We start from the raw sequence: 26645 nt of genomic DNA, 5'->3' as shown, positions 1-26645 counted from the left end.
GTTTCCTAGATACCAAAACAAGTTTTGGACTGTTTTTATTTAAAGGAGAGGGTGGCACAGGGGGAAAAAATGCCTCTTCCCAGCTTTAATACTACGCAACAATCAGCTGTCTAGAATTTTTGCCAAAGTAATACAGATAATCTGAATGACCCGTGAGGGAGATTTTGGTATCCATATTTGCCATAGCTTCTGATGCCACCATTCAACATGGCAGTCTAGAAATCCTGTTTCCTTTTGCTCGCTTCTTAAGAAAGTCACAAATTCCTATCACCAGCTATTTCAAATACAGTAACTACATCCCAGCATGTCACCTAATGGCACTGCATGCCTAGATTAAACAAAAAGCTCTCCAGGTAAATCAAAAAGTCAAACTAATTCCAGGACTGTGACATTAGAAATTTAAAGGACGACTAGTAAAAAACTCGGCAGTGGCTAACTACAAAATTTGGCCCCAACCAAACGTTGGGTACCACTGCCTTAAAATCAAGATAAAACTGCAATGAATTAAGGAAGTAAAAAAGTTATTTATGAAAATGAACTGGAAGAGCTAACACATATATGAATACAATGTATAAACCAATAATATACTGCAAAAATTATGATTTGCTGTTTATAGTATGCTAATACTTATAGGCACCAATTGAGATCAGTGCTTTACTGTCTTGGACATCGTATATAAATACAGCAAGACACAGCAACCATCTGGGAGAGTATACAGTCTAACTTTTATATCTGAACGTCTCTAAAAGCTGATGAACTTCTGAGATACAAATAGCTTTTGGTGAATGTATGCATATGTGTGAAATACAATACATGAAATGTGAATCCAGTCACCCCCAAAGAGGATGACGCTACATAACGTTTTATCTGGGCTCTAGGTACTAAATGCACCAATATATACACAAGAAGAAAGGCATCCCACTCACAAGTAAAGAACAGAATTGTTTTAAATTCATTTCATAATGAATCTGACTCAATTATTCACATACCATGCATAATGAAAGCTGCTACAAAACAGAGTTTGTAGCTTTCCAAACTTCAAGAAAAAATCATGGAGAGTTTGAGGTTTCATTCTGCAGGCATGGTAGGGAGACACCATGGTGGGGAGACACCAACACTTCCCACAGTCAAAAAAGGCTCTCCACAAGCCTTGCAAGAGTGTGGCATTCCTGGTATTTTAGTTACGTATCTACTTTGCTGTGTATTTTTAGAATGCTGTCAACAAAACTCAAAGTTGCTTCATAATCAGTTAGACTTGCCTCATAATTCATTGCAGTTCTGTCACATATACTGGATAGCCATAAGGGGTACATGCCTTTCTAGTCACTGTACAGATATTCAAGCATTTCTTACACGACATTAGATTCAAGTTCTAAAAAATATACTGTAGAAAAAAAAAAGAGGAACTTGAACATCAATAAGTTCAATATACTGTTTTTGCCTGGATCTGGTTAATGGTTGGAAACTGAACATTGAAATACAAACAAGTGGTAAGACTGTACCTACCAAGGTTATATTCCTGCACATTGCTGATATACCCATACAGAGGGCAGTGCCCAAAGATGATGAGCATAACAGCACTGCCATCTTCCAGAGTGACACAGTGTGCTGAGTGGCCAACAACTGCATACTGCTCCTTGGCTTTTGGGGTCACTTGAACCCATGACTCATTGTGTATATGGAATACCCACAGCTGATTGGTCACATTCCCCGTTGCATCTATTTTTCCTCCATACATATAGATTTTATTCTGGAAAAAAAGTTGGTTTAATAAAGAAATGATCAGACTTTTTGGCATTAACACACCACACATACAAAAGAAACCAACTGCTATGGTTTATAGTTCCCCAACAAATGTCCACCACATATTGTGCAATGTATAGAAGATTTATACTAATAACTCCTGCTAATGCTAATGGAAAATTAAATGAAAGTCTTCTAAGCATCCATGGAAGATCCAACCGTTTCACTGATGTTAAACAAAAATTAAGAAAAATTGTTTCTCATTATTTTTCCTTCTTAGTATAAGGTAAATAAAACTATTTGACTCCTCCTCAGCCTCACTCTGGAAAAGCACTACAGTAAGTGTACCTTTTTCTTGTTAACTATTAAGGAGTTATGGTAGAGTTTAACAAGGGCAATGCAAACCTAGGGCAACATCTGTCCATCTCCTCCTGGTCTTATTCAAATTATGTTGTCTGATGCACAACGTACTTAGGGAGGAAAAAAAGGTCAATTCCCTATGCTATCCTCCCTACCTCAAGAAAAATAAAAATGAAAAGTCTGTTATTTAAAAAAATCTATGACTACTAAGCAAGTGAAGAGCCTCAAAATATTTAACCAGTTAGGATCTATCAAAAGATGACGAAGTCTGAAATTATGCTAATATACAAATGACACATCCAGCCGTATTCTTTGTGTATTTGTATTCAAAAAAATTCCAACACAATGTATATGTCACTAAATTTAACTGTCTGGTAGGATTACCTTAAGGTGAACTTTTTGTTTTCTTTTCTTTTATCCCTTGGGCTGCCCTTGCCATTCAGCTAAGTAAGCAATGCTTCTCCCAAGACATTATATACACAGAACTAAAACAATTGAAAGCAAGATTTAATTAGCACTAATACATCTACCTACCTCATGTAACGCCAATGAATGACCATATCTGATCTCTACAGAGTTCACAGTGCTGTTCAGTGCAAGCCACTCCTCAGAAACAAGGTCATACCTGTATAAATGAGAATTTGAGATTTTTCTGTGTAATTTATATATAAATTTACCTGTCCTCCTCTGGATTTGTTAGGAAAGATATATTAATAAAAAGTGTGAAGACACATGGTTACAAATTATATACAAAAAAAAAATCTTTTATGGATAAAAGTTAAACTTAAGCAGTATACTTTAAACAAATATACTTTTGTTTCTTTACCATACTTAGTGTTACACTTCCCTATGCAAAACCAAGAGTGACAACATTCACAACGGAGCTATGCCAATTTATATCAACGGAGGATCTGCCCAAAGGTGTGTCAAAAATAGGTTCTACAAAAGCTCAGGGTAAATTCCAACATTCCTACAGGAAACCGTCAGTATTCATAGCATAGTATTTTTTAATTACACTTTCATCATTCAACCATAAAAACTCTCTCTAAACTTAATTTGGCACAGGAAATCAACAAGAGAAAGACCCCATCAAAAAAAAAGTTAATTGGCTTTACAGCTAGGGAAGTAGCTATATTTGCAATGCTTACATTTATGTAAAGAAAAATCAGCTTTAAGATAAATCTTTAATGAAGTCTATCCGCATGTGTTTAGTGAGATGAAAAAACAAGGCAAGTCTTTGAAAAACTAGCTAGTGAAAATGAGGAAGGACTGCCTTGCAATGATATGTGAATTTTCAAATAACCTTCAAGTATGGCTTAGAGAAACTGCTGCTTATGGACCAAACGCTGTCCCCAATTCTGAATGCATGACTCTCACTGAAGCTGACGGAAGCTATATGTATGCATTTTAGGGCAGAATTAGGCCCTATACCTTTTAGTTTGTAACACTATCTGGGTGGTTTAAAAGCTTTCCACAGAGAATATTAGTGTGCACTTAATGATAATTGTATAAATGATATAACAATATTCTTCACAACAGTGGGTGTCATCCTCATTTTACAGATGAGGGCACAGAGTTTAAATGACTTGCTCAAAGTCATACAGTGAGTCCGTTTTGAATTGGCCTGGTGACAAGAATAGATCCAGCATAGCCAAATCTCAGTCTGGTGCCCTATCCATTGGGATATGGTTCCTCTCTTTCTAAGTTCAAATATCCATTTCAATAGTCCATAGAGCTTCATTAAGCAGTCACAGCCTGAAATCATGCAGGTTAAACAGCAGAAACTGTTTTATTAGAATGAGTTAATTCAGATGGTCTCTGAGAGGATGTAGACTCAGCCTCACTGAAGGTGAACTTGTGGGGCTTATGGATGAATATACAGAAAGTAATAACAGTGAGACAGGATAGTGTTGTAGGAAGGATGGAGTAGGTCAGCAGTTACTGAACCTCACGACTCTGTATGAAGTTTTTCCAAAACTAGCTCCCATCAAACATTAGTAAACTCATGTTGACAAATCCTAGCTTTGGGTAGGGCGCAGGTGTGGACACAGTTTGCAGGATGATGTTTTCTAAAATTAATTCTTGACATCTAATAATATCTTGTAGTTGGAAAAGCAAAAATGATATCAAGGTATTTGGGTTTACTCACGCTAAAACCATACGGGAATCGGAATGATTGAACATGTAGCCTCCAACAACCCACATTACATTGTCATTGACAACAGCTTTGTGAGACGCTCTGGGAAGCTTCGGACTAGAGTATTCCTCACGAGTCCAGAATGACTGATTAGCTGGTACGGGGACTGCACAGCCAGGACCTTTTAATGAAAAATAAGTTTAAAATGTTGAGAAACACTGTTACAAACATACATGTAAGGGACCATTTATGGATAAAATAAAGCTTCAAAGTAGGAAAGTAAGGACACAGCTTGTAGCAGTGCCATATTGGGTGGCAATTTCATTTCAGATTTCACAACCTAAGCCCAATACTTGTATGGTAGACCTCAAAAACACTACTAAGATTCCTGAAGCTGGGGATTCAGTAAAGAGAAATCTTCCCTCTCTGTCAGTACTCAACCAGTCCTCTAACACATTATTTGGAGGCCTGGTGTACATAAGATGCAGTGCACATAAGATCTGGGTCCTAATCACCTGTGGCCATTAAACATTCCATGGGTTTTTCCCCCCAGGAGTAGAACTGTTATCCTTGATGCTCTGGTACATTTGGATAATCCCTGGTGCCCTGGATTTGGATAATTTAATTTTGCTCATCTAAATTCCTTCTAAAGTTTCTGCCAATATACTATTCACAATTCCTTCTCTAAACTAATTCGCAGTGTTGCTATGTGCTGTCAAACAGCTGCTGTGCTTAACCCTAGAGGTGGCTATATTTCAGTACTATACACATTCACTTCTTAAAGTATGTGGGGATTTTTTTTTAATGTGACTGACTAATTTTAGCAATTAAAATATACTTATACAAAGAAAATCAATTTTATGTGAGAAACTGAAAATTGCAAGAGGTGAAATTCTAGGGTTTTTTAATTAAAAATGGAGCAAAGCACCACACTTCAGTGTGGCAGTACCTGAACAGAATTAGAAACAAACATGTTTCATTTATTTTTGAGACAAGTTAAATCCTACCTGAAGGCTCAACTTTGCCTTCAGATACAATCGTACATCCTTATATGTCTTCTAAGCTCCATATTCACTTGCTCACATGGACAGTAAGCAGATTTTTTTTTTTTTTTTTTTTTTTTTTTTTTAAAGAGATACATGCTAATGTTTGAGAAAGGAGGACCAAGGCTCTGATGCATGCAGGTCAGAAAGGTACAGCTGGGAGGAGAATGGAATCAGAATGTCTGCTGAGTGAAAACATCTGCCAGACACTATGACAGGGGTGGGCAAACTACGGCCCAGGGGCTGTATCTAGCCCTTCAGACGTTTTAATCTGGCCCTCGAGCTCCCACCAGGGAGCGGGGTCTGGGGCTTGGCCCACTGCGGTGCTCCAGCCGGGGAGCAGGGTTGGGGGCTTGCCCCGCTACACGTGTGCCGTGGCTCCGCACAGCTCCCGGAAGCAGCGGCATGTCCCCCTTCCGGCTCCTATGTGTAGGGGCAGCTAGGGGGCTCCGCATGCTGTCCCCACCCCAAGCGGCGCCCCCGCAGCTCCCACTGGCCGGGAACCATGGCCAATGGGAGCTGCAGGGGTGGTGCCTGCAGACGGAGTAGGACGCAGAACCACCTGGCTGCAAGTAGGAGATGGGAGTGAGGGGGAACATGCCGCTGCTTCCGGGAGCTGCTTAAAGTAAGTGCTGCCCGAAGCCTGCACCCCTGACCTCCTCCCATGCCCCCACTCCCTGCCCCAGCCCTGATCCCATCCTGCCCTCCAAACCCCTCGGTCCCAGGCCGGAGCACCCTCCTGAACCCCTCACCCCTCATCTCCACCCCAGAGCCCTCCCGCACTCCAACCCCCAGTTTCGTGAGCATTCATAGTCTCCCCCCACCCCCCCATACAATTTCCATCCCAGATTTAACTGCAAACGTCACACAGGCAAAAGCATCCCCCTCTCAGTAAAAAACCTGTCCGTGTTTATCAGGGCACTTACCTTGCCAGCCTGAATTGCACAAGCATCCTTTGGTCCCATTCATGTTGCACTGACCTCTCGCAGGATATCCACAACCATCTGTGCAATAAGGAATATCGCACGCCTCTCCTTTCCAGTGTTCAGAACATTCACATGTAACAGTGTTACTGCCGTTATTGTGTTTGCACTCTCCTCGGCCAGAACAATTATTGGGACACATGTCGAAACTGCAAACACGGGGAAAATGATGTTTGTCAGCAGCTCAATTGACTACTAAGCCACACATCTTATTGCACAAAGAGGTGCTGAGCAATGTTAATACAAAGGTATAAATGTCTATTCTACATATCTATGCTGAGATAGGATTTGAAGTTATAAGTCTATACTTGTTTTTGGTCTAGCTAATATTTTAAGTAGTAACATTAAGAGCAATTTCTTAATTGAGAGTGAAATTAATTAAACATTAAGTCCCAAATTAGGTGAGCTGATGAGGAAACACTAGTGATTTGCCAAGTTCTTAGTGCTCAGCAGAAAAAGTGGTCCTTTGCTTCGAGTCCCAAAATAACTGACTGACAAGTTATGCTTTTCAGATCTGAACCACCTTGGCAAAAAGTTTTGTTGATTTTGTCCACAATTTAAAGAGCTGTCTCGCTTAACAAGTTAAATCTACAGCAATGCTTCTAAAACAATCCATATACATGCCAGTTATTTATAATGAAAATAAATCACCCCAACACCACTACAGTGAAGGATTTCATCAGCTCACATGAGGGCTTTGTGGTAACAGTGTGATCTATCCAACCAAACTAGTCCCAATTACACTTTATTCTGGGACTCACTTAACAAATGCACCACAGGGTGCATGTCAATAACCCAGCCACACACAACCCTTTGGATCATGGTGCACACAGTACTCAAGTGGAATCAACTATGACAAAACTAGTCCTCCAGTATTTTTAAGCAATATCTCTGTTACAGATTCCACAATTTGATAAAGAATAAGGCCCCTGAATGTGAAAGCTGAAGTTTATTTAACCACTGACCTTGCATTCAACAACATGAATCAAAGATAGGGATCACTATCCAAAATCCAACTGCACCAAGACTAAATGAAATAAAAGGATTTCACTCTCCTTTGTAGTAAGGGTCAGAGTGAATTTCAAAGCTTGACTTTGAATTCAAACTCCAGCAACAATACTCTGAGCTGGTTATAATACATCCAAATTTTAAAACAGAAAATCCTTGCATCCTCTCTGTTAAGGACACATTAGGAGGAAGTCTCTCACCCATAACAACCAAAAATGGAAACAAGATTTTTAAATTTTTTTAAAGAAAATTATCTGAAATGAGATCGAGCATGTAGAATTAAGAGAAATTTTAAAATACAGCTTAATATAGCAAGTTCATATCCACCTTCTTTTAAGGGAAGGTAGATTAGTTGTAAGCGAATTTATTCATTGCATGATGATGTTGGAGTCTCCCACCGTAGTTGATGTATGAGAGTCAGTTTGTTTCAGTGCATCTTGTACAAATGTAAACTCACGAGGGATCCACAGATGCGTCCACATCTCAAGCAGACATGGCCTCATGTTTTTGCCACCGCCTGCTTTCTTCACTCACACTTCTCTTTGGCTTTTTTCGGTTCTGCCAGTTATTGTCACTATGTAGTACTGGCAGCTGCCAGTAGATGGTATCATGGTTTTGGGCATCAGAGTGGCCAAGATTTTCTAAATTAGATGTCTAAAATAAGGCTGCTAAATAAATTTTGGCATGACTTTGGAAAGTGCTGAGTACCCTCACCTCCCACTGCCGTCAGCAAGAGCTGCTGGATGCGCAGCATCTTTTGGAAAAAAACAGACCACTTATTTAGGTGCTTAAATATGGATTAAGAGCCTAACTTTAGGCACCCAGTTTTGAAAATCTTGGCCAGCGGGTTTAAGCCAAGGGCTCTCTAGCAGACAAAAACGTATGAAGTCGAAGGCGAGCCTGGGAAGACACGGATAGCTTGGCCGTAGCTATAACATGTCCCCCTGAATAAGCAGCACGCCATCCACTCCCTTCTGACTTTTTTTCATATTTAAAACAGCCCAATATAGATAGTTGGTTCGCATGACAAATGCATTTCACGGGTTGATCCACATTTAACATCCAGGGATGCTTAAACTATTCCTGTGGTAGACAGTCATTTGTAACTGAATTTCTTCAACCAATCAACATTAAATGTTACCAAGAGCTAAAATTTCCTGCACATGAACACCAGTTCACACCCACGGTAAAACAAATCCCACTCCATACAAAATCCTCATACACAACTATACTAAAATAAAATTCAGAGGCTGTCACACCCACAAAAGCAACAAATTCAATTAAATGTCCAATACCTACAAGTATCTCTACTAGCATGTGTACACTAGCATCTTCTACTTATGTCTCTAAAGTGACCATTCTGGAAATAATTAGCCCATTAGGGAATAGCCTAAAGGTATTTAAAAAAAACAGCACTGAGCATAAAGTATACTATAGCAAATGTTTACAAAGAACTGATGCATACTGTTTCTTAAAATTATAAACAGGGAAAGCGAGGAAGTTTATTCATAGTCATTAGTCCCAGAGGGGTAGCTCTGCTAAGGCAGCCCAGTAACCAACTGGAACTGAGATGATCTGAAGCTTTTTAGAGATGCCTCTACACATTTCTCTGTACTATAGGTTTAGTCCAGTGGCCTGAGGAAAATTCTTGTGTGTATGCAGGAATGTGGGGAGGAGAAAGGAAAAAGGCTAAGAAGTCATATGCATAAAGGGGATAAATTCTATTGATTGCATGTGATTGTACAAATCTAACATTTGCTCAAAAATAGTCACTATTACTCATGTTGCATTTACCCAAGTTTACAATCCACATGTGAGATTAATGCTAGTGACAAAATATTAGACACCTTACACAAATTATGTGATTAATTTGCCTCTTGGCCTTCCAAATAAGCTATTTATTAACGTCATGTGTTAAACCATGCATTACAAAAAGTTCACATGAGTATATTTACCTTTTTAGAAAAGGTAATTAAGGATTAAAACTTAAATTAACTTTCAGTTTCAAGGGCAGCTGCCAGTACCAAGAGAAACAGAGAAAAGAAGTGATACATAGGACAAGAAAGGACCTCCGGAGTAATTAAACCCAGATCTCTGCTCTCTCAGGCAATGCCATCATGTCATCCCATTCATAAACATATAAAGCTTTGTCTTAAAACTAGTTAGGTTGTTTGCTCCCACTTCTCCTGTTAGACCGCTGTTCCAGAACCTCCAGAACCACTTCTCCAATGCTTAGAAACCTTCTAATTTCCTGCCTAATTTTATTCCTGACCAGTTTATCCCCATTTGTTCTTGTGCCAACATGGTCTTTCAGTTTAAATAGCTCTTTTCTGCCTTGGTGTTACCCCCTCCCCCACCCCCCATGTATGCATAGAGAGCAATCATAATAAAGCAAAAGCTGAGAGGGGCTATGTTGACCAAGCCAAGCTCTTTTAGCCTTCTCCCATACGACTGGTTCTCCATATCCCTGATAATCCTTCTCTGCACCTGTTCCCATTTGAATTCATCTTTCTTGAACATGGTGCCCAGGACTGTACACAGCTATCTAGGTGGGGTCTTGCCAGTTCCTTGTACAGTGGAATTCATAATTCCCTGGCCCTACTGGAAATACCTCTCCTGATCTGATCCATCCTTGGAGTGCATTTAGACTGCTCTCTCAATATGCAACATTTAAATTTCCTCAAAACCATTTGGAAGAAGTATTACTTACTTATAGGTGATGTTAAACCCTGTCAAATTATAGGCAGCATCACTAAAGAAATGCAGTAGGACATAGCCAGAAGTGGCTACAACTTCTGGGATTGTTTCATTGCCATCCCTCTCAGGAACAATAAGACCACTGAAAAAGAAAGACAAGGTACGATGTTACATATACAGTCATGGAAGCATAACAATTATAGTAACTCCACATGCACACGTCTCAACTATGTGTAAAAAATTTAATTCAAGACACAAGCCAGATGATTTCTTAAATTTTATCACTTTGAAGTATTACATATTTACAATAGTAACCAAAGACTTCCCTATAGAAATATTATCAGATTTAGTGTTTTGTTGAAGAAACTCCTTAAAAACATCTTGGGGGGGGGGGGGAAATGATAAAAGCCCTTAACTTCTTAAATATACTGTGGATTTCTCCAAAGCAATTAACTTAGTCTCACATGACATTCTGATTTTAAAAAAAATTGCATTACATAGAATTAATAGGACACACAATTAAATAGATTAAAAACTAGCCATTGACAGTTCTCAAAATGTGGTTGTTAATGGGAAGATATCAATGAGTGGGCCATTTCTAACAGGTTACAACAGGGATCAGTTCTTGGTCCAAACCTATTTAGCATGGTTGTAGTAGTCCCTTCTGACCTTGGAATCTGAATATATGAATTCCCCTTCTCATTCCTTGCCTTTATGGACCATGGGGATTACAGGTTTGCCTGCATTGCTCTCAGCATGCTCTTAACACTTGCAGCTCTGTCCTAAGACAATAACTAATAATACCACCTCGCCCTTATCATAGCACTTTTCATAAGTAGTTCTCAAAGTGCTTTACAAATGAGATTAGTATCATTATGTATAATCAAATCTCATGCTTCAGGGCTTTTGCTGGTCACCTATATGATCAAGAAGGATCTATATTTCTCCCAATACACAATTGGCCAGATGTACTCTGGGTTTTTCCCCCCTCCTGCTGAAACACTGATAGGCCACTGCGAGAGATGGGGTCTAGCTACAGTCTGATTAAAGTCACCGGGCTCAAACTAGGGGTACCTGGGTGAAATTTAGTGGCTGACAGACACAGGAGATCATACTGAATAATCTAATGGTCCCTTCTGGACTTCAATTCTATTTAAAAAAAAAAAAATCTATGAAATACACTATCCCCAACAAATAATTACATATCATAGAATCATAGAATATCAGGGTTGGAAGGGACCTCAGGAGGTCATCTAGTCCAACCCCCTGCTCAAAGCAGGACCAATCCCCAAGTTTTGCCCCAGATCCCTAAATGGCCCCCTCAAGGATTGAACTCACAACCCTGGGTTTAGTAGGCTAATACTCAAACCACTGAGCTATCCCTCCCCCAAAGGCATAAGAACGTATACGAAACAGTCACTACGGTGAAATCAGAATCTTTAGAACTGTGATGCATAAGGCCATTCAGCAAACGAGTATAATAATTTGCAAAATCATCTATTTTTAAATTAAGAATGTCAAAAAAAAAAAAAAAAAAACAGACATTGCTAACATCATAGATGAAAAATACATACTGCTTTTGGTCTTTGTATAATCTTAACTATCACATGTTTGAACTGGTTCCATTTTCTGTTGGTTTGCCAGTGATTTTCAGGCATGAAAAAAGCTTGTCATCAAATGAACTGCTGAAACTGCACCTGATTGTTGGTGTACTTGAGCTTTGCTATGCTGAAGGCTGTTCTACTGAGCTTGGGGCACTTGTGCTGTGAATGGGACTATATGCAAGTTGACCACTGCTCTTACCAATCTGCTTTTGATACGGTCAGAGAGGGTCTATGTGCTATTCTGCATAAACTGGGCTGCCTAAGAAGGTCCATACAAATCATCCATCTGTTCCATGATCACATGACAGAGCAAGTGCTCGCCAGTGGTGACTTTTCTGACACATTTTAAAACTCGAATGGAGTGAAGCAAGGCTGCATACTTGCTCCAGTGCTGTTCAACTTCTTCTTTGTCTGTGTCCTCAGCCATGCCACAAGGGACTTGGTCAGGGGATATATTTCTGGTACCGGCTTGATGGCTCCCTCCTTGATCTTCAGAGCCTCAATGCTAAGACCAAGACGCTGGAGAGACTTCTTATCCAGGTATTTTTTGCAGATGACTGCACCTTGATGGCCTGTAGACATGATGACCTTCAGGTCACCATTGACAGATTTTCTGAAGCATCCCAGCTCCTTGGCCTCATCATCAGTCTTGGGAAGATATAGGTCTTGTTCCAATCAGCACCTCATTCCAATGTCCGTGCTAGCCATCTTCATCCAAGGCACACAGCTCAAAAATGTGGATCAGTTCAAGTATTTGGGCAGCACCATCTTGAGTGACAATTCCCATGATAAGGAAATTTCCTCCAGAATTAGTAAAGCCAGTCAGGCCCTTCGTCAACTCACAAAAGTCCTTAACCAACACAACATTCGTCTCTCCACTAAAATGAAGATCTACAGTGCAGTGGTTCTAACATCTCTCCTGTATGGATTGAGATGTGGACTCTCTATAGACATCACATTAAACAGCTTGAGCAATTTCACATGCACTCCCTCCGCTCAATAATGAGAATTCACTAGCAAGACAGAGTGACCAATATTAAGGTCCTTGAGAGAGCAAACACAACCAGCATTCAGGAAATGTTACTGAGAGCACAACTTGGCTGGACCGGACATGTCATCAGAATGGAAGACCACCATCTACCAAAACAGATCTTCTATGGGGAGCTGAGTCAGGGCAAAAGAAAGAAGGGTCATCCATATAAGTGCTTCAAAGATACTCTGAAGAGCAGTCTCCAGTGGGCTGGCATCAATCCCAAAGAACTTGAGCAAATGGCTCAGAACAGGACTCACTGGTGGTCTTGGACAAGATCAGCATGTAACAGATTTGAGCAGGATCGACAAAATCATCTCCAGGCTATACGTGAATGGCACCACAGAGCTGCATCATCAATCATCATAGATACAGACTTCCCATGCCCTCAGCGCAGCCGACTCTGTGCATCAGGGTTCGAACTTTGGAGTCATGTGTGTAGCCATAGATGAGAACTCCGATAATATCATCATCATCATCATCAGCGATGGACTACCAATCTTAACTATGTAGAAAAAAGAATGGAGGTGGGAAAGCTTAAAGGAACCAACTCGGCTCTTGGAAAAACTATTTTCTTTATATCTGGCTGGAGTAATCTTCAAGATGTCTCAAAACAGAAATTCTACTCAAAGAAAATACTTCTCTCACTCCTCCTCATCACTGTGCCATACAAAAAATTTGGACCGAAAGTCTGAGGCAAAATTTTCAAAAGAGCCTAAGTGCAGTTTTCAAAAGAGCTTTAGCTCCTAAGGGTCTAAGTCACTGGAAAAATAGGGCTTAGGTAACATTTTCAAAAGAGTCTTTCTATACTAACCCATTATTGGGTTTGCTAAAAAAATCTTTGATATCTGAAGAGAAGGGTCAAATTCTTTAAGTTTAACAATGAGAAACTAGTCAGTCCCCCTCCAATAAAGACACACCCAATAAGCATACATCCATTTTTATCTTTATGTATTAAAGCGCTGTATTTAACACCTGTGTTTAATGAACATTCTGCCTTTCTGTTTCTAACAGCAAAACTTTTCCCGCATCTCCATCAAACTTCCTCCCACCCTCAAACTCTATTCTATTTTCCAGCAGGAATATTTTAACAGTAGCTAAATCGAATTTAAATTAAAAATAGAAGAGTCAAATCTTCTCCCCAAAACCTTGACTGGCAAGAGAAAGAACTGTTTCTAAGGAAACTTTAGATGCAACAGTTAGTTCTGTATGCAGGCATGCACCATGTAGAAATCTAGTGTCCTGAAGCTCTCATGTAAAGAAGCTGATTCTACAGGGATAGGTAGATGAGCTTGACTTCATATAAGGGCAGGACTGACTAAAAAGCAATGCTGAAAATGGAACATTTTCCCAAGTTAAAAATGTGCATTCCCTTTCAGAATCTAAAATAAAACAAATTAATTCAAAGACTCGTTCACAAGGCTACATAAATAGAATGCTCCTATTTATCCTTGAGTTTTCCAGCCCAGGAAAGCAATATGCAGTGAAACTTTTACTAACCACCCTGCTAGTCACAGTTAAATGTCCTAATTGCCTATAAAATCTCAATCCCCACATAAGTACTTCCATATTAATGGTGCTATTATACGATTCCCTGCTTCAACAGCTGGGAATACTACAGACCCTGCCTGCCCATTATCAGAAGTTTTCACTATGTTTTGACACCTGAAAATGAAAACAAGAAGTTGCAATAGTTTGCACCATGCATGTTACAAAGACACATTTTGGCCATGGTAGTACAGCTAAGCTCTCCAAAGACACTACTTGTTAGAAGTTGGCATGTGGCCTGCACCTTACCAAACTAAGTACGTGCTACATGCTTCATTTCATTAACATGCCACAAAATTCTGCATCATCTGATGTTTTGGCTAGACAATTTCCATTCCAGTATGTCCACAAACATGATTTTGTAAAACATTTTTTTGTAAGAAAGCCAGATGCAATTTTTTTATCCCAGATCCTGGAAATTTTAATCGATAGCACCCAATTAATTCCTTTTCATAGTTTATTCATGCATAAGAGACATTTGTTTCATTTTGAAATTTTAGACTGCTGATCTGAAGATGATCTCCCTTGAGATACTATCTTCCAACACGTCAAAGATGAAAAGTCTAATAAGTTTCTCTTTGTTGCTTGAGGAGTACCGTTTCACTTTGTAAAAGATGAATACGGGAACAGCAAGTCTCTGCCATATGAAAATAGTCATCTCAACATAATTCAGCCAGGGCAGAACAACAACTCATGGACCAGAGGGACAGCATACCTTTCTCTGCCTCTCTAATCATCCACCATGTACTATTAATATCAAAGCATAGCCAATCCAGAATTGGAAGGAATTGGGATCAGCAAAATCAGGAAGAAAATACAGGCAAAAGAAAGGAGTACAGTAATGACAGAGGAGGAACATGGAAGAGAAAAAGTGAATGAGAAGTAATAAGAAAAGGAATAAAACAGATATAAACTTAAGAAAATTACTTTTAAAATGGCTGAAAGGTGACAGGTATTTGTCTCATTTTAGAGGAAGTGGTGTTCAGGATTTATGTGGCAAGAGTTAAGATATATGTCTGTCACTCTTCACATCTGTCTCCTGCTGCTTTTCCCTTATTTCAATTTATTTCTCTCCATTTTCTTTGAATGGCATGTTGACCTTTCCACATGCGTTTGTCACACTCTGTGAGCCCTGATGTAATCAAGTTACTGTTTAGTACCAAAATTCTTTAAATACATGTTTGTAAAACTGTAACTGTTGCAAACGTAAGGAGTGGGGGAAATAAACTAGACAACTCTAGTGACTACATATCTGAAGAGGCTGAAGAGAATAAATTAATCCAGCTGAGAGAGAAACATCAGGATGGATTTGAATGTTTGATGGTACTGCATCAACTAATTGTTTAATCCAACATGTATGGAATCTTAGACAACATTCCTCTTTGCGTACTCTCTGAAATGTGGATGATGTGGTGATCTTCATGCTGCTATTTGCAGAACTGCATCATACCCGTGATCCAAAACATATGGCAAAAGCCTTTACACACAAGTACGAAGTCTTGAAAATGTGTAATGAATATTTGACAATATAGCTGCCTTAAAAGGCAGACCAACCGTGATTATGTTAAACAATGTTTAGTATCACTCTGGAGTAAGCCAAAATTGGACTCAGTATTCCAGCTGGGGTCTCACCAGTGCTGAGCAGAGCAGTACAATTACCTTCAGTGGCTTACATACAACACTCCTGTTAACACACCCGAGGATAATATTAGCCTTTTTGGCAGCTGCATCACATTGACAACTCATTCAGTTTGTGGTTCACTATAACCCCCAGATACTTTTCCACAGTACTACCACCTAGACAGTTATTCCCCATTTTGTACTTGTGCATTTGACTTTTCCTTCCTAAGTGAAGTACTCTGCACTTGTTTTTACATTACCGAATTCTGATGCAAGTAAATAATGGGGAGAATTGGAAAGATGACAACCTTTAAAAAATGTGCTTTAATCTGGTCCACAATCTCCTGGAGCCCTTACTCTGCTCTAGACTAGCCTGTTTCAGAGGTTGTCATCCCTACATCTCTCAGAGGATCTCAGAGCACTTCACAATAGTCAGTCTCAACATACAGGTAAGGTAAGTAAAATTTCCCTATTTTATAGGTGCGGGAACTAATGCAGCAATTGTCTGACTGGCAGAGTCAATGGCAGAGCTGACAGCAGTACGCAGAAGCCCTATCTCCCCTGCTCTATTATATTCTCTCCCCACTGCATGCTTCATTTTTAACAATTCCCATTCTTGTGTGGTCTCTTCTCCCTGCAGGATGCAGGCAGCACAGTGCATATACAAGAATCATGTTCTCTCGAGACATTACCTTCCAGCATATCAAAGGTCAAAAGACTAATTAGCGCTGCCTGCCCACAGAAGAGAGTGGAACAGCTAAGAGACAACTTGAGAACTGTGATGGGACAGAGAAAAATACAAAGATACAAAAGACAACAGGAAAAGAAAAAGGACAAAGGTAACACAAAACTGTGGTAGGAAGGCTACCAGTACACTTATTCCCCGTACAGTGATGTAAGCAAGGGAACACCATTTTATCTTAGTTTAACATAGACCCGGCAGCTCAGGTCCTTGAAACCATTACAGGTCTGATCCTACATTAAGAGCAATAAAGGTGGACACTTTCACCCATGCAGAGTGCCCCAGAAGTCAACGATGCTTCATGCGGGCACAGGGGCTTGTTCAAATGGTTCTTTTTGCTTGATCGGCACTTTAATATCTAGGTTACATTGTCCTTCTTCTAAACTATGCTAAGAAAACAGTATCAATCTTAGTTTAGTAAATATGTCCCACGAACAAGCTTAATAATGAATTCATGCCACTTTAGATACATTACTGTAAAGCCCATAATTCATTACAGTATGTCAAGTGAAACCAACTGTTGCAAGGGACAAGTGTAAGAACAACAAATGCCTTGTTTTACCACCACAGTGGTGACTTATTAAAATATTTCCAGTGTGTTAAAAGTAGTTATTCATGGACAGATGCCCTATGTTAATTTAACCATGTTAACTCCTATGGTGCCAAAACTTATTTTTCAGCATGAATCCTATTGCTATCAATTAAATATCTGGCACCAAAGACTTAAGCTCCTGACAAAAAAAAAATACCTATTCTTCTTCAATCCATCAAGTGACAATTTTCAGTTCAGAGTCCTTAGTTTAAAAAGACCAGGGACACTTTCTACTCTCAAAACCTCTTCAGCTGTAAACAGAAATCCACTTCATGCAAACTTCTGAAAGACATTTGATTAGGTACTGCACGACATTTTGATAAAGAAACTAAAATGACAGAAAATCAACTTAGTACACATTAAATAGATTAAAAACTGGCTGATGGGTCTCAAAACATAATTGTACACAAAGAATGATCACTGAGCATGTGTGTTTCTAGCAAGGTCCCACACAGACTGGTTCTTGGCTCTATGCCATTTAATGTTTTTATCAATAAATCTTAAAGAAAACATAAAATCACCACTGATAAAGTTTGAAGATGGCACACCTTGGAGTAAAATAATGAAGAGGACAGGCCACTACAGAGCTATATGGACTGTTTTGTAAGCTGAGCATAAGAAAACAATGTGTGTTGCAACATGGCCAGATGTTAGGCCTTACATCTAGGAACAAAGAGTGTATGCCATATTTAAAGGATGAGGTACTCTATCATGGGAAGTAGTGATAACAGAAGAGATTTGGGAGTCATGGTAGATAATCCATTGAACATGAGCTCCCACTGTGATGCTGTGGCTTGATGTGATTCTGTGAAGTATAACCAGAGGAAATACTGAATAGGAGTACAGAGGTTATTTTACCTCTATAACTGGCACTGGGGTGAGACCGCTATTGGAATCCTATGCCCAGTTCTGGCATACACAAGTCAAGAAGATGTTGATAAATTGAAGAGGGTTCAAAGAAGAACCACAAGAATGATTACAGGATTGGAAAACATGCTTGACAGTGAAAGACTCTTGGATCTCAATCTATTCAGCTCATCAAAGAGAAGGTTAAAAGGTAACTTGATCATAGTTTACAAGTACCCACATGAGAAACAAATATTTGATAATAGAGGGCTCTTCGATCTAGCAGACAAAGATATAACAAGATCCAATAGCTAGAAATTGAAGCCAGACATATTCAGGCTAGACATAAGGTGTGCATTTTTAACAAAGGATAATTAACATGGAGACAACCTGTCACGGGTAGTGGTGGATTCTCCATCACTGGAAATATTGTAATTAAGATTATTTTATCTCAAGGATATGCTCTTGTTCAATCACCACTATTGTACTTTAGGCAGGAATTAATTAATAGAAGTCCTGTGGCCTGTGTTATGGAGGAGGTCAGACTAGACGGTCCAGTGGTCTCTTCTGGCCTTAAAATTATGAACCTATGCCTCTCAAACGGAAAAGTCCATTAAATTTACTTCCAATCAAGGTTTTAATATAAAACATACAGAGAGCATAGGTGTGAAGAGCAGGTCTTGCCTCTTTCTCTGAGAACTTCCAGGACCCTGGATACTAGAAATGAAGACATTTTGAGCAACCTAGCTCACTCCATTGCGAATTCTGGGTTTTCCCTGCAATACGTTCTCTAGAACTTTGAGTTGAAACAAATGTAAAAAAGATTTTGTTCAGACATCTCTTCTCCAGCAAATATGTAACATCCCTTCCTGGATAAACAGAATTCAATGGATGTATGCACCAGTGTTCTGTAATAAGAAATGCAGCTTTTTTTAATGCTCAACTTTACTGTAGTTCAGCTCCATCCAAAATATCAGATTTGGACTGAATGAGGCATAGACATTCTCTGAGCATTCTATTCCACTGCCCATCACTGTAGTATCTGAACAGCAGTGAACAGACCTATTTTGGGCACTGATTTGTTAAGTGTCACTGGCCATATAAACTTCTTGGTGCTTCAGTTATTCCATTTGCAAAATGTAAGCAATGATATTTGTCTTCATTATAGAGTGCTATAAGGCAGATACAACAAACCCCAAGCTCATTCTTCTAGGTCACGGCACCTTTGGGTAGAAAGAGCAGGAAGAAAAGGCTCAGCATAAGCTCAAGAAGTCAGAGGCAAGGTTCCGATAGCACAATTCTAGGTTGGTTGCGATGAGATATTTCAATACACCATTGAGCAGCTGCGCTTGCATATGCAAGCGGATTTGTTAAGCTAATAGCTATGAGCAACTGAAAATGTACCACAGTAAATCTATACCAGCATATTCGAAGATACAGGTTTCTAATTAATGCTTATCACCCCACATAACAAATCTTAACTTAGCAAATAGGGAACAGAATAGAAAAGGAAATGTGCAACACAGACTATTACTACTTCTACATCTCGTGTTATGGTAGGGTCCTGAAGCTCTAGTCAGATCAAGGCCCCATTGAGGTAAGCATTCCCTGTCCCAAATGTATGAGTTTATTAAAGATCAGATACATCAAGTGGTTGTAACAAAGAAATGGAGGTAGGATGAGGAAACAGCGGAAAATATGGTTACATAGACTAGCAGTGCCCACAAATTTTCAAGTTTCAAGTCAAACAAACGGAGTGACTTGAAACCTGCATTAGGCACATTTTTTTACCCCTATTCCCTCATCTTCCCTACATTTGTTTGTTACACCCACATTTTGCATTTTGTCTAAGCTCTTTGAGGATAAAATCTGTCTCTTCCTATGTGTCTGTATTCCCCCTTTTGACTGGGACTCTGGATGCTAGTGTAATACAAATAATACCACTCTCACATGTTTTGTGCACAATAGTTAACCCCTGTTGGCACCTGCTCAGCCATTATCAGTTGACAATTTACTCTAGGCATCATGATAGAAGCATGTCTTGAGAAGGATAGGGTACATAGATCTTGCAGATTAGTTGAGGTAGGATGTACCGGGCAGCATGGAAGTAAAAAAATGTTTGTGGGAGAAACGGACAACGAAGGCTAGTATCACTGGTGGAGCACAGGCCGGTTGGGGGGGGTGGAGGGGAGATGTGTTCTAGGAACATGCAAGCGGAGGGTTAAGTTGTGAAGCGTATTAAAGGTACGAACAAGAAATTTTATCTGATGTGGGGAAGAAGGGGGAGCCAGCAGAGGGGCTCAATTAACAACACGCTCAGGATGACAAGTCAGGAAAATTATTTTAGCAGCCATATTTTGAATGGTCAGAAAGGCACAAGGGGAAGAGGTAAGCGCTTGGACATGTTTTAGCAATATGGAAAGAGGGAAAAAAGGCTACATCTTAGAGGGGTTATGTAAGCAGCAGCAAGATTTGGGTAGCATTCACATTATTTAATACCAAATTTTGAAGGTTTAAAAGCACACACCCTGCAACCTTTAATTCCTACAAGTTCTCTGTCAGCACAGTCAATAAGGGAACGAAGTGAAAAGCTAAAGAAAGTGATAACAGTAAATATTAAAATTCAACCCAAGCAAAGAAAAGTGAGGCATTATGGCCATAGTTCCTTAAAAATTCTAAACAGTTCTCTTGTGTTATGGTGGTAGGAGGAGAATTTTTGAACAGATGCCTTTTTTCACCCTTCATCAGGATTAGAGGCATCTGCTATTTCTTCAAATCAGTTTAGAGAGCAAATCAGCTCTGTACTAATGAAGAGTGTAATTCAAATGCCAACTAAAGCAGCAATTAAACAATAATTGAATATAATTTTTCTACCTCAAAAGCGCCACTGCATTATGCTCAAATTTTCAGGCACAGACTTCCTGGTGATTTGCAACATGATTTTAAACTATGAATCACAAATTTTAATGCTATGAACTACCTATAACCTCATTTTAAAAACCAACTAATTTGGGGAAAATATATAAAAACTGGAGGCACATATCATGCTTATTCCACCTGTTCAGCAATGTACTAAGAATCAGCTTGATAAGAGCTGATGATTGAAGTCAGGAAAATGAAATTTTTTCCCCAGCTCAGACATCACCCAAATTGATGACCAAAGCCAAGTCACTTAATTTTCTTTTTAAAGCCCAAAATTTTCCCATATATAAAATAGGAATGAAAATAATATGATATCCTAATTGTGCTTCCTCTTTTTGAGCCCTAAATACAGGTAGAGTGTTTACAGCAGGGGTTGGCAAACTTTTTGGCCGAAGGCCACATCTGAGAATAGAAATTGTATGGTGGGCCATGAATGCTCACAAAATTGGGGTTGGGGTGCGGGCTCCAGGGTGGGGCTGGGGGATGATGAGTTCAGGGTGCGGGAGGGGGCTCCGGGCTGGGGAGGGGGAGTAGGATGTTGGGGGGGGGTGAGGACTTCGGCTGGGGGTGCGGGCTCTGGGGTGGGGCTGGGGATGAGGAGTTTGGGGTAAAGGAGGGTGCTCTGGGCTGGGACCGAGGGGTTTGGAGGGCAGGAGGGGAATCAGGGCTGTGGCGGGGGGTTGGGGCGCGGGGAGAGGCTCAGGGGTGCAGGCTCCAGCCAGCACTTACCTCAAGTGGCTCCCGGAAGCAGCGGCCATGTCCCCACTCCGGCTCCTATGCGGAGCCACGGCCAGGCGGCTCTGCGCGCTGCCCCTGCAGCTCCCATTGGCTGCGGTTCCCGAACAATGGGAGCTGCGGGGGCGGCGCTTGGCGCGGGGGCAGTGTGCAGAGCGGAGCCCCCTGGCTGCCCCTACGTGTAGGAGCCAGAGCGGGGCCATGCCGCTGCTTCCGGAAGCAGCGTTGACCAGCCCTCGACCCTGCTCCCCGGCTGGAGCGCCGGAGCGGGACAAGCCCCAGACCCCGCTCCCTGCAGGCTGTAGTTTGCCCATCCCTAGTTTACAGGAAGCATCCTTAAGGTATAACAAAATGTTAATATTCAAAAACAGACTCCAAGGAGAGACTGCTGAGCTGGAATTGATATGCAAACTAGACACAATCAACTCAGAATTGAATAAGGACTGGGAATGGCTGAGCCATTACAAACATTGAATCTATCTCCCCTTGTAAGTATTCTCACACTTCTTATCAAACTGTCTGTACTGAGCTATCTTGATTATCACTTCAAAAGTTTTTTTTTCTCTTACTTAATTGGCCTCTCAGAGTTGGTAAGCCAACTCCCACCTGTTCATGGTGTGTGTGTGTGTGTGTGTGTGTGTGTGTGTGTGTGTGTGTGTGTGTGTGTGTGTGTGTGTGTGTGTGTGTGTGTGTGTGTGTGTGTGTCACTCTATATGCATCCGAAGAAGTGGGCTGTAGCCCACGAAAGCTTATGCTCTAATACATTTGTTAGTCTCTAAGGTGCCACAAGTACTCCTTTTATATTGGATTAGGTCTTTTTTCTGTACTTACAACATTAACCTCTTGGCACCAGTAGCCATAATGCCTTAGGTTACTACCAATACTGCCAAATCTCCCTCGTCCCCAGGAGATCATCACTCTACCTGTATTCATTTTTAAAAGGTCCATCACTGTGGTATCCAAACGACTTCATGAGAAGTAAACAAGAATCTCTCTTCCAAAATTACTGGAAGAAACTAGCTTTACGTTTTGGGTTTTATTTAAACTATATAATTGAGGGGGTTGCTGATCTGTTTGTGAGGCATGTATGGCTATAGTTCTGCTTGGTTCCAGTCACACAAGCAAGACCCAAACTTATAACATAGTAAATTCACTACCAGGTGTAAGCCTGATACTTTAAGGGCAGATTTTGTAGTTTACATAAGGCTTGCATAATGAACATCATCAAATTAAACATTTTCGATATTAAAAAAAATCAGGGTTTCTGTATTTCACACATGTGCCAGCAATGCCCCTCTGCCATGTACATTGGCCAAACCAGACAGTCTCTACGTAAAAGAATAAATGGACACAAATCAGACGTCAAGAATTAGAACATTCAAAAACCAACCGGAGAACACTTCAATCTTCCTGGTCACTCGATTACAGACCTAAAAGTCGCAATATTACAACAAAAAAAACTTCAAAAACAGACTCCAAGAAGAGACTGCTGAATTGGAATGAATTTGCAAATTGGACACCATTAAATTAGGCTTGAATAAAGACTGGGAGTGGATGGGTCATTACACAACATAAAACTATTTCCCCATGCTTATTTCTCCTCCCTACAGCTCCTCACATCTCCTTGTCAATTGCTGGAAATGGGCCATTGTGATTACCACTACAAAAAGTTCTTTTTCTCTCCTGCTAATAGCTCACCTTAACTGATCGCTCTCCTTATAGTTGTATGGTAACACCCATTGTTTCACGTTGTGTGTGTGTGTGTGTGTGTGTGTGTGTGTGTGTGTGTGTGTCTTCCTACTGTATTCTCCACTACATGCATCCGATGAAGTGGGCTGTAGCCCACGAAAGCTTATGCTCAACTAAATTTGTTAGTCTCTAAGGTGCCACAAGTACTCCTGTTCTTTTTCCACAAAATAAGGATTCAAGTGTACTACTGTTAAATCCCCTGATCCATCCCTCAGCAAAATACTAACAGTTTTTACTATTGGTTGGCTATGGTTTGAGTAACAGTACACTTATCACCAGTACACACACACACACACACACACACAGCTATATATTCATGATACTTAGACCTTTTTTTCCCCCCTTGGAAAGCCAAATCTTCATTTAGGAGTCAAGTAAAACAATAGCATAATATACAATTAGCTTCATACTGTGTGGTAGGACTTACCTAAAAGCTGCCACTAATGGAGCATAAACTGAGTCTCCGTCATACACGTACAAATGGTCCCAACTGCATTCTGTAGCAAAGTGATTGAATCGAAGCCTTAGGATTGTATTTGGCCTAAACAAAAAACAAACACTAAAATTAACCATACAAAAAACCCACAACGGACAGCGTCCCCAAACAACTGCCTTGATATGAAGTTTCACTCTCAAAGTAACTCTAAAAAAATGTATCAGTTATTCACCTTACAGTAACTGTGATTTCTCAAGATGTGTTGTCTATTTAGATTCCACTCTGTGCACCCCATGCGTGAGATTTGGCTAGCAGTGTCCACTGGGGCCACACCTGTGCCCAGGATATCCTCGCCGCCCCACCCCAGCCCCCCAAAGGCATTAAAGGCAGGCTGTTCCTATGCCAATACAGAATTCTGTAGTTAGAGGCCTCTAAAAGCGGGAAAGGAGGGTGGGTCATGATATCTTTGGTATCCATGATATCCACACATCTCAATTTCTGTAAGGTAAGTATTCAATTATTAGACAATGACTTGGAAAAAAAAATAGATTCCACTATTGGTGACTAACAAACATTTATCTGTTTGCATGGAATTGGATAAATATGGTATAACAACATATACAGAACAGCATAAGATACTTAAACAATGACTAGAGAGGACAAAAGAGTAGTGCCTTGCAAAGGTGTGTACTGAGCTCCGAGTAGCTGCCCTATAAATTTCAGAAGTAGGGATGTTTTTGAAACAGGCAGCAGAGGCGGCCTGAGATCTAATGGGACCAAGTGACTAACTTGGCTAACCCATAGCAAGTCCTCATACAGTTGGACTCCCACTTAGATATTCTGAGAGAATAATGACTGACCCTTAACCATTTCTGCAAAGGCCACAAACAGTGTAAAAGTGTGTTCCTGAATGGTTTTGGCCTGTCAATATAAAAAGGCAGTGCCCTTACTATTACTACAAGTGTGTGAAACTCAGCTTTCCCCGGGGCTGAGTAAGGCTTGGGGAGGAAAACTGGGAGATGAACAGACTGGATCATATGGAACTCAAACAATTTTTGGAAGGAACTTGAAACAAGGTCTGATTGTGACACTATCCTTATGAAAACTATACAAGGGGGACCTGCCATGTGGGCCTAAATCTTGCCTATCCTTTGATGCAACGGCCACTCAAAAAAGCAGTCTTCACTGGAAGGTGGTACAGGGAACAAGCTGCTAAAGGCTCAAAGGGGGGGGGAACCCCATCAACCTTGCTAATCCTCTACTGAGGCACAAAGAGGAAGGGGGTTCCTAAATTGGGGAGAAATAAACATCTATGAGGACTTTCAGGAATCTATTTACTGCAGCTGTTCTCAAACTGTGGGTTGTGACCCCAAAGTGGGTTGTGACCCCATTTTAATGGGGTCACCAAGGCTGGCTTAGATTTACAGGGGCTCGGGGCCAAAGCCCGAGCCCCACCGCCAAGGGCCAAAGCCCAAGGGATTCAACCCTGGGTGGCGAGGCTCAGGTTACAGGCCCCCTGGTGGGGGCTCAGGCTTTGGCTTTGTCCCACCCACCGTGACAGTGGGATTCAGGCGGGCTCAGGCTTCGATCCCCCCTCCTTGGGTGGTGTAGTAATTTCTTGTTGTCAGAAGGGGGTCGTGGTGCAGTGAAGTTTGAGAACCCCTGATCTACTGTATGATGAGAAAACACAATGTGGCCCTAGATAGGAGGGTGGTGAAGTATTTTAAAGTTACATGAATTGAAATGGTAGTTGAGTCTGAATAAACATGGATCCCTTATCTCTTCCTTCTTGGAGCTGAGACATACAGGCCTAGGGAATGTGGATCAGCCTGGGCGTCATTTAAAGAATGGAAGGCCTCATCTGTCTTTGAATTAAGAAATTCATTGTCCTCAAAGAGAAAGCCCTCAATTGTAGGGCTGTCAAGCGATTAAAAAGATTAATCACGATTAATCACATGATCAATCGCACTGTTAAGCAATAATAGAATACCATTTATTTAAATATTTTTGGATGTTTTCTACATTTTCATATATATTGTATTCTGTGTTGTAATTGAAATCAAAGTGTACAGTACTCACTTTATATTTTTGATTACAAGTATTTGCACTGAAAAATACTATTTCTTTTGTTTTTTTACAATTCACCTAATACAAGTACTGTAATGCAATCGCTTTATCATGAAAGTTGAACTTACAAATGTAGAATTATGTACATTTAAAAATAAAACAATGTAAAATTTTAGAGCCTGCAACTCCACTCAGTCCTACTTCTTGTTCAGCCAATCACTCAGACAAACAAGTTTATTTACATTTGCAGGAGATAATGCTGCCCACTTCTTGTATACAATGTCACCTGAAAGTGAGAACAGGCGTTCTCGTGGCACTATTGTAGCCGGCGTCGCAAGATATTTACGTGCCAGATGCGCTAAAGATTCACATGTCCCTTCATGCTTCAACCACCATTCCAGAAGACATGCGTCCATGCTGACGACGGGTTCTGCTCAATAACAATCCGAAGCAGTGCAGACCAACACATGTTCATTTTCGTTATCTGAGTCAGATGCCACCAGCAGAAGGTTGATTTTCTTTTTTGGTGGTTCGGGTTCTGTAGTTTCCGCATCGGAGTGTTGCTCTTTTAAAGACTTCTGAAAGCATGCTCCACACCTCGTCCCTCTCAGATTTTGGAAGGCACTTCAGATTCTTAAACCTTGGGTCGAGTGCTGTAGGTATCTTTAGAAATCTCACATTGGTACCTTCCTTGCGTTTTGTCAAATCTGCAGTGACAGTGTTCTTAAAATGAACAACATGTGCTGGGTTATCATCCAATACTGCTATAACATGAAATATATG

General features: G+C 40.4%; 1 protein-coding gene across 1 annotated transcript in view; it reads right to left on the bottom strand.

The window, feature by feature from the left end:
- ATRN (attractin) overlaps positions 1-26645 on the bottom strand; it is a 243572-nt gene that overhangs the window by 157692 nt on the left and 59235 nt on the right. Inside the window, exons 3-8 of the mRNA XM_065404708.1 lie at positions 23787-23900; positions 9985-10113; positions 6210-6415; positions 4253-4421; positions 2638-2728; positions 1507-1750 (exon numbers count right to left, since the gene is read on the bottom strand). Coding sequence (XP_065260780.1) covers positions 1507-1750; positions 2638-2728; positions 4253-4421; positions 6210-6415; positions 9985-10113; positions 23787-23900 — 953 coding nt within the window. The remainder of the gene's footprint in view (positions 1-1506; positions 1751-2637; positions 2729-4252; positions 4422-6209; positions 6416-9984; positions 10114-23786; positions 23901-26645) is intronic.

This window comes from Emys orbicularis, chromosome 5, assembly GCF_028017835.1.
Source record: "Emys orbicularis isolate rEmyOrb1 chromosome 5, rEmyOrb1.hap1, whole genome shotgun sequence".
In the NCBI taxonomy this organism is placed as follows: Eukaryota; Metazoa; Chordata; order Testudines; family Emydidae; genus Emys; species Emys orbicularis.
The sequence above is the reverse complement of the archived record's forward strand: the minus strand, read 5'-3'. Positions and strand labels throughout refer to the sequence as shown.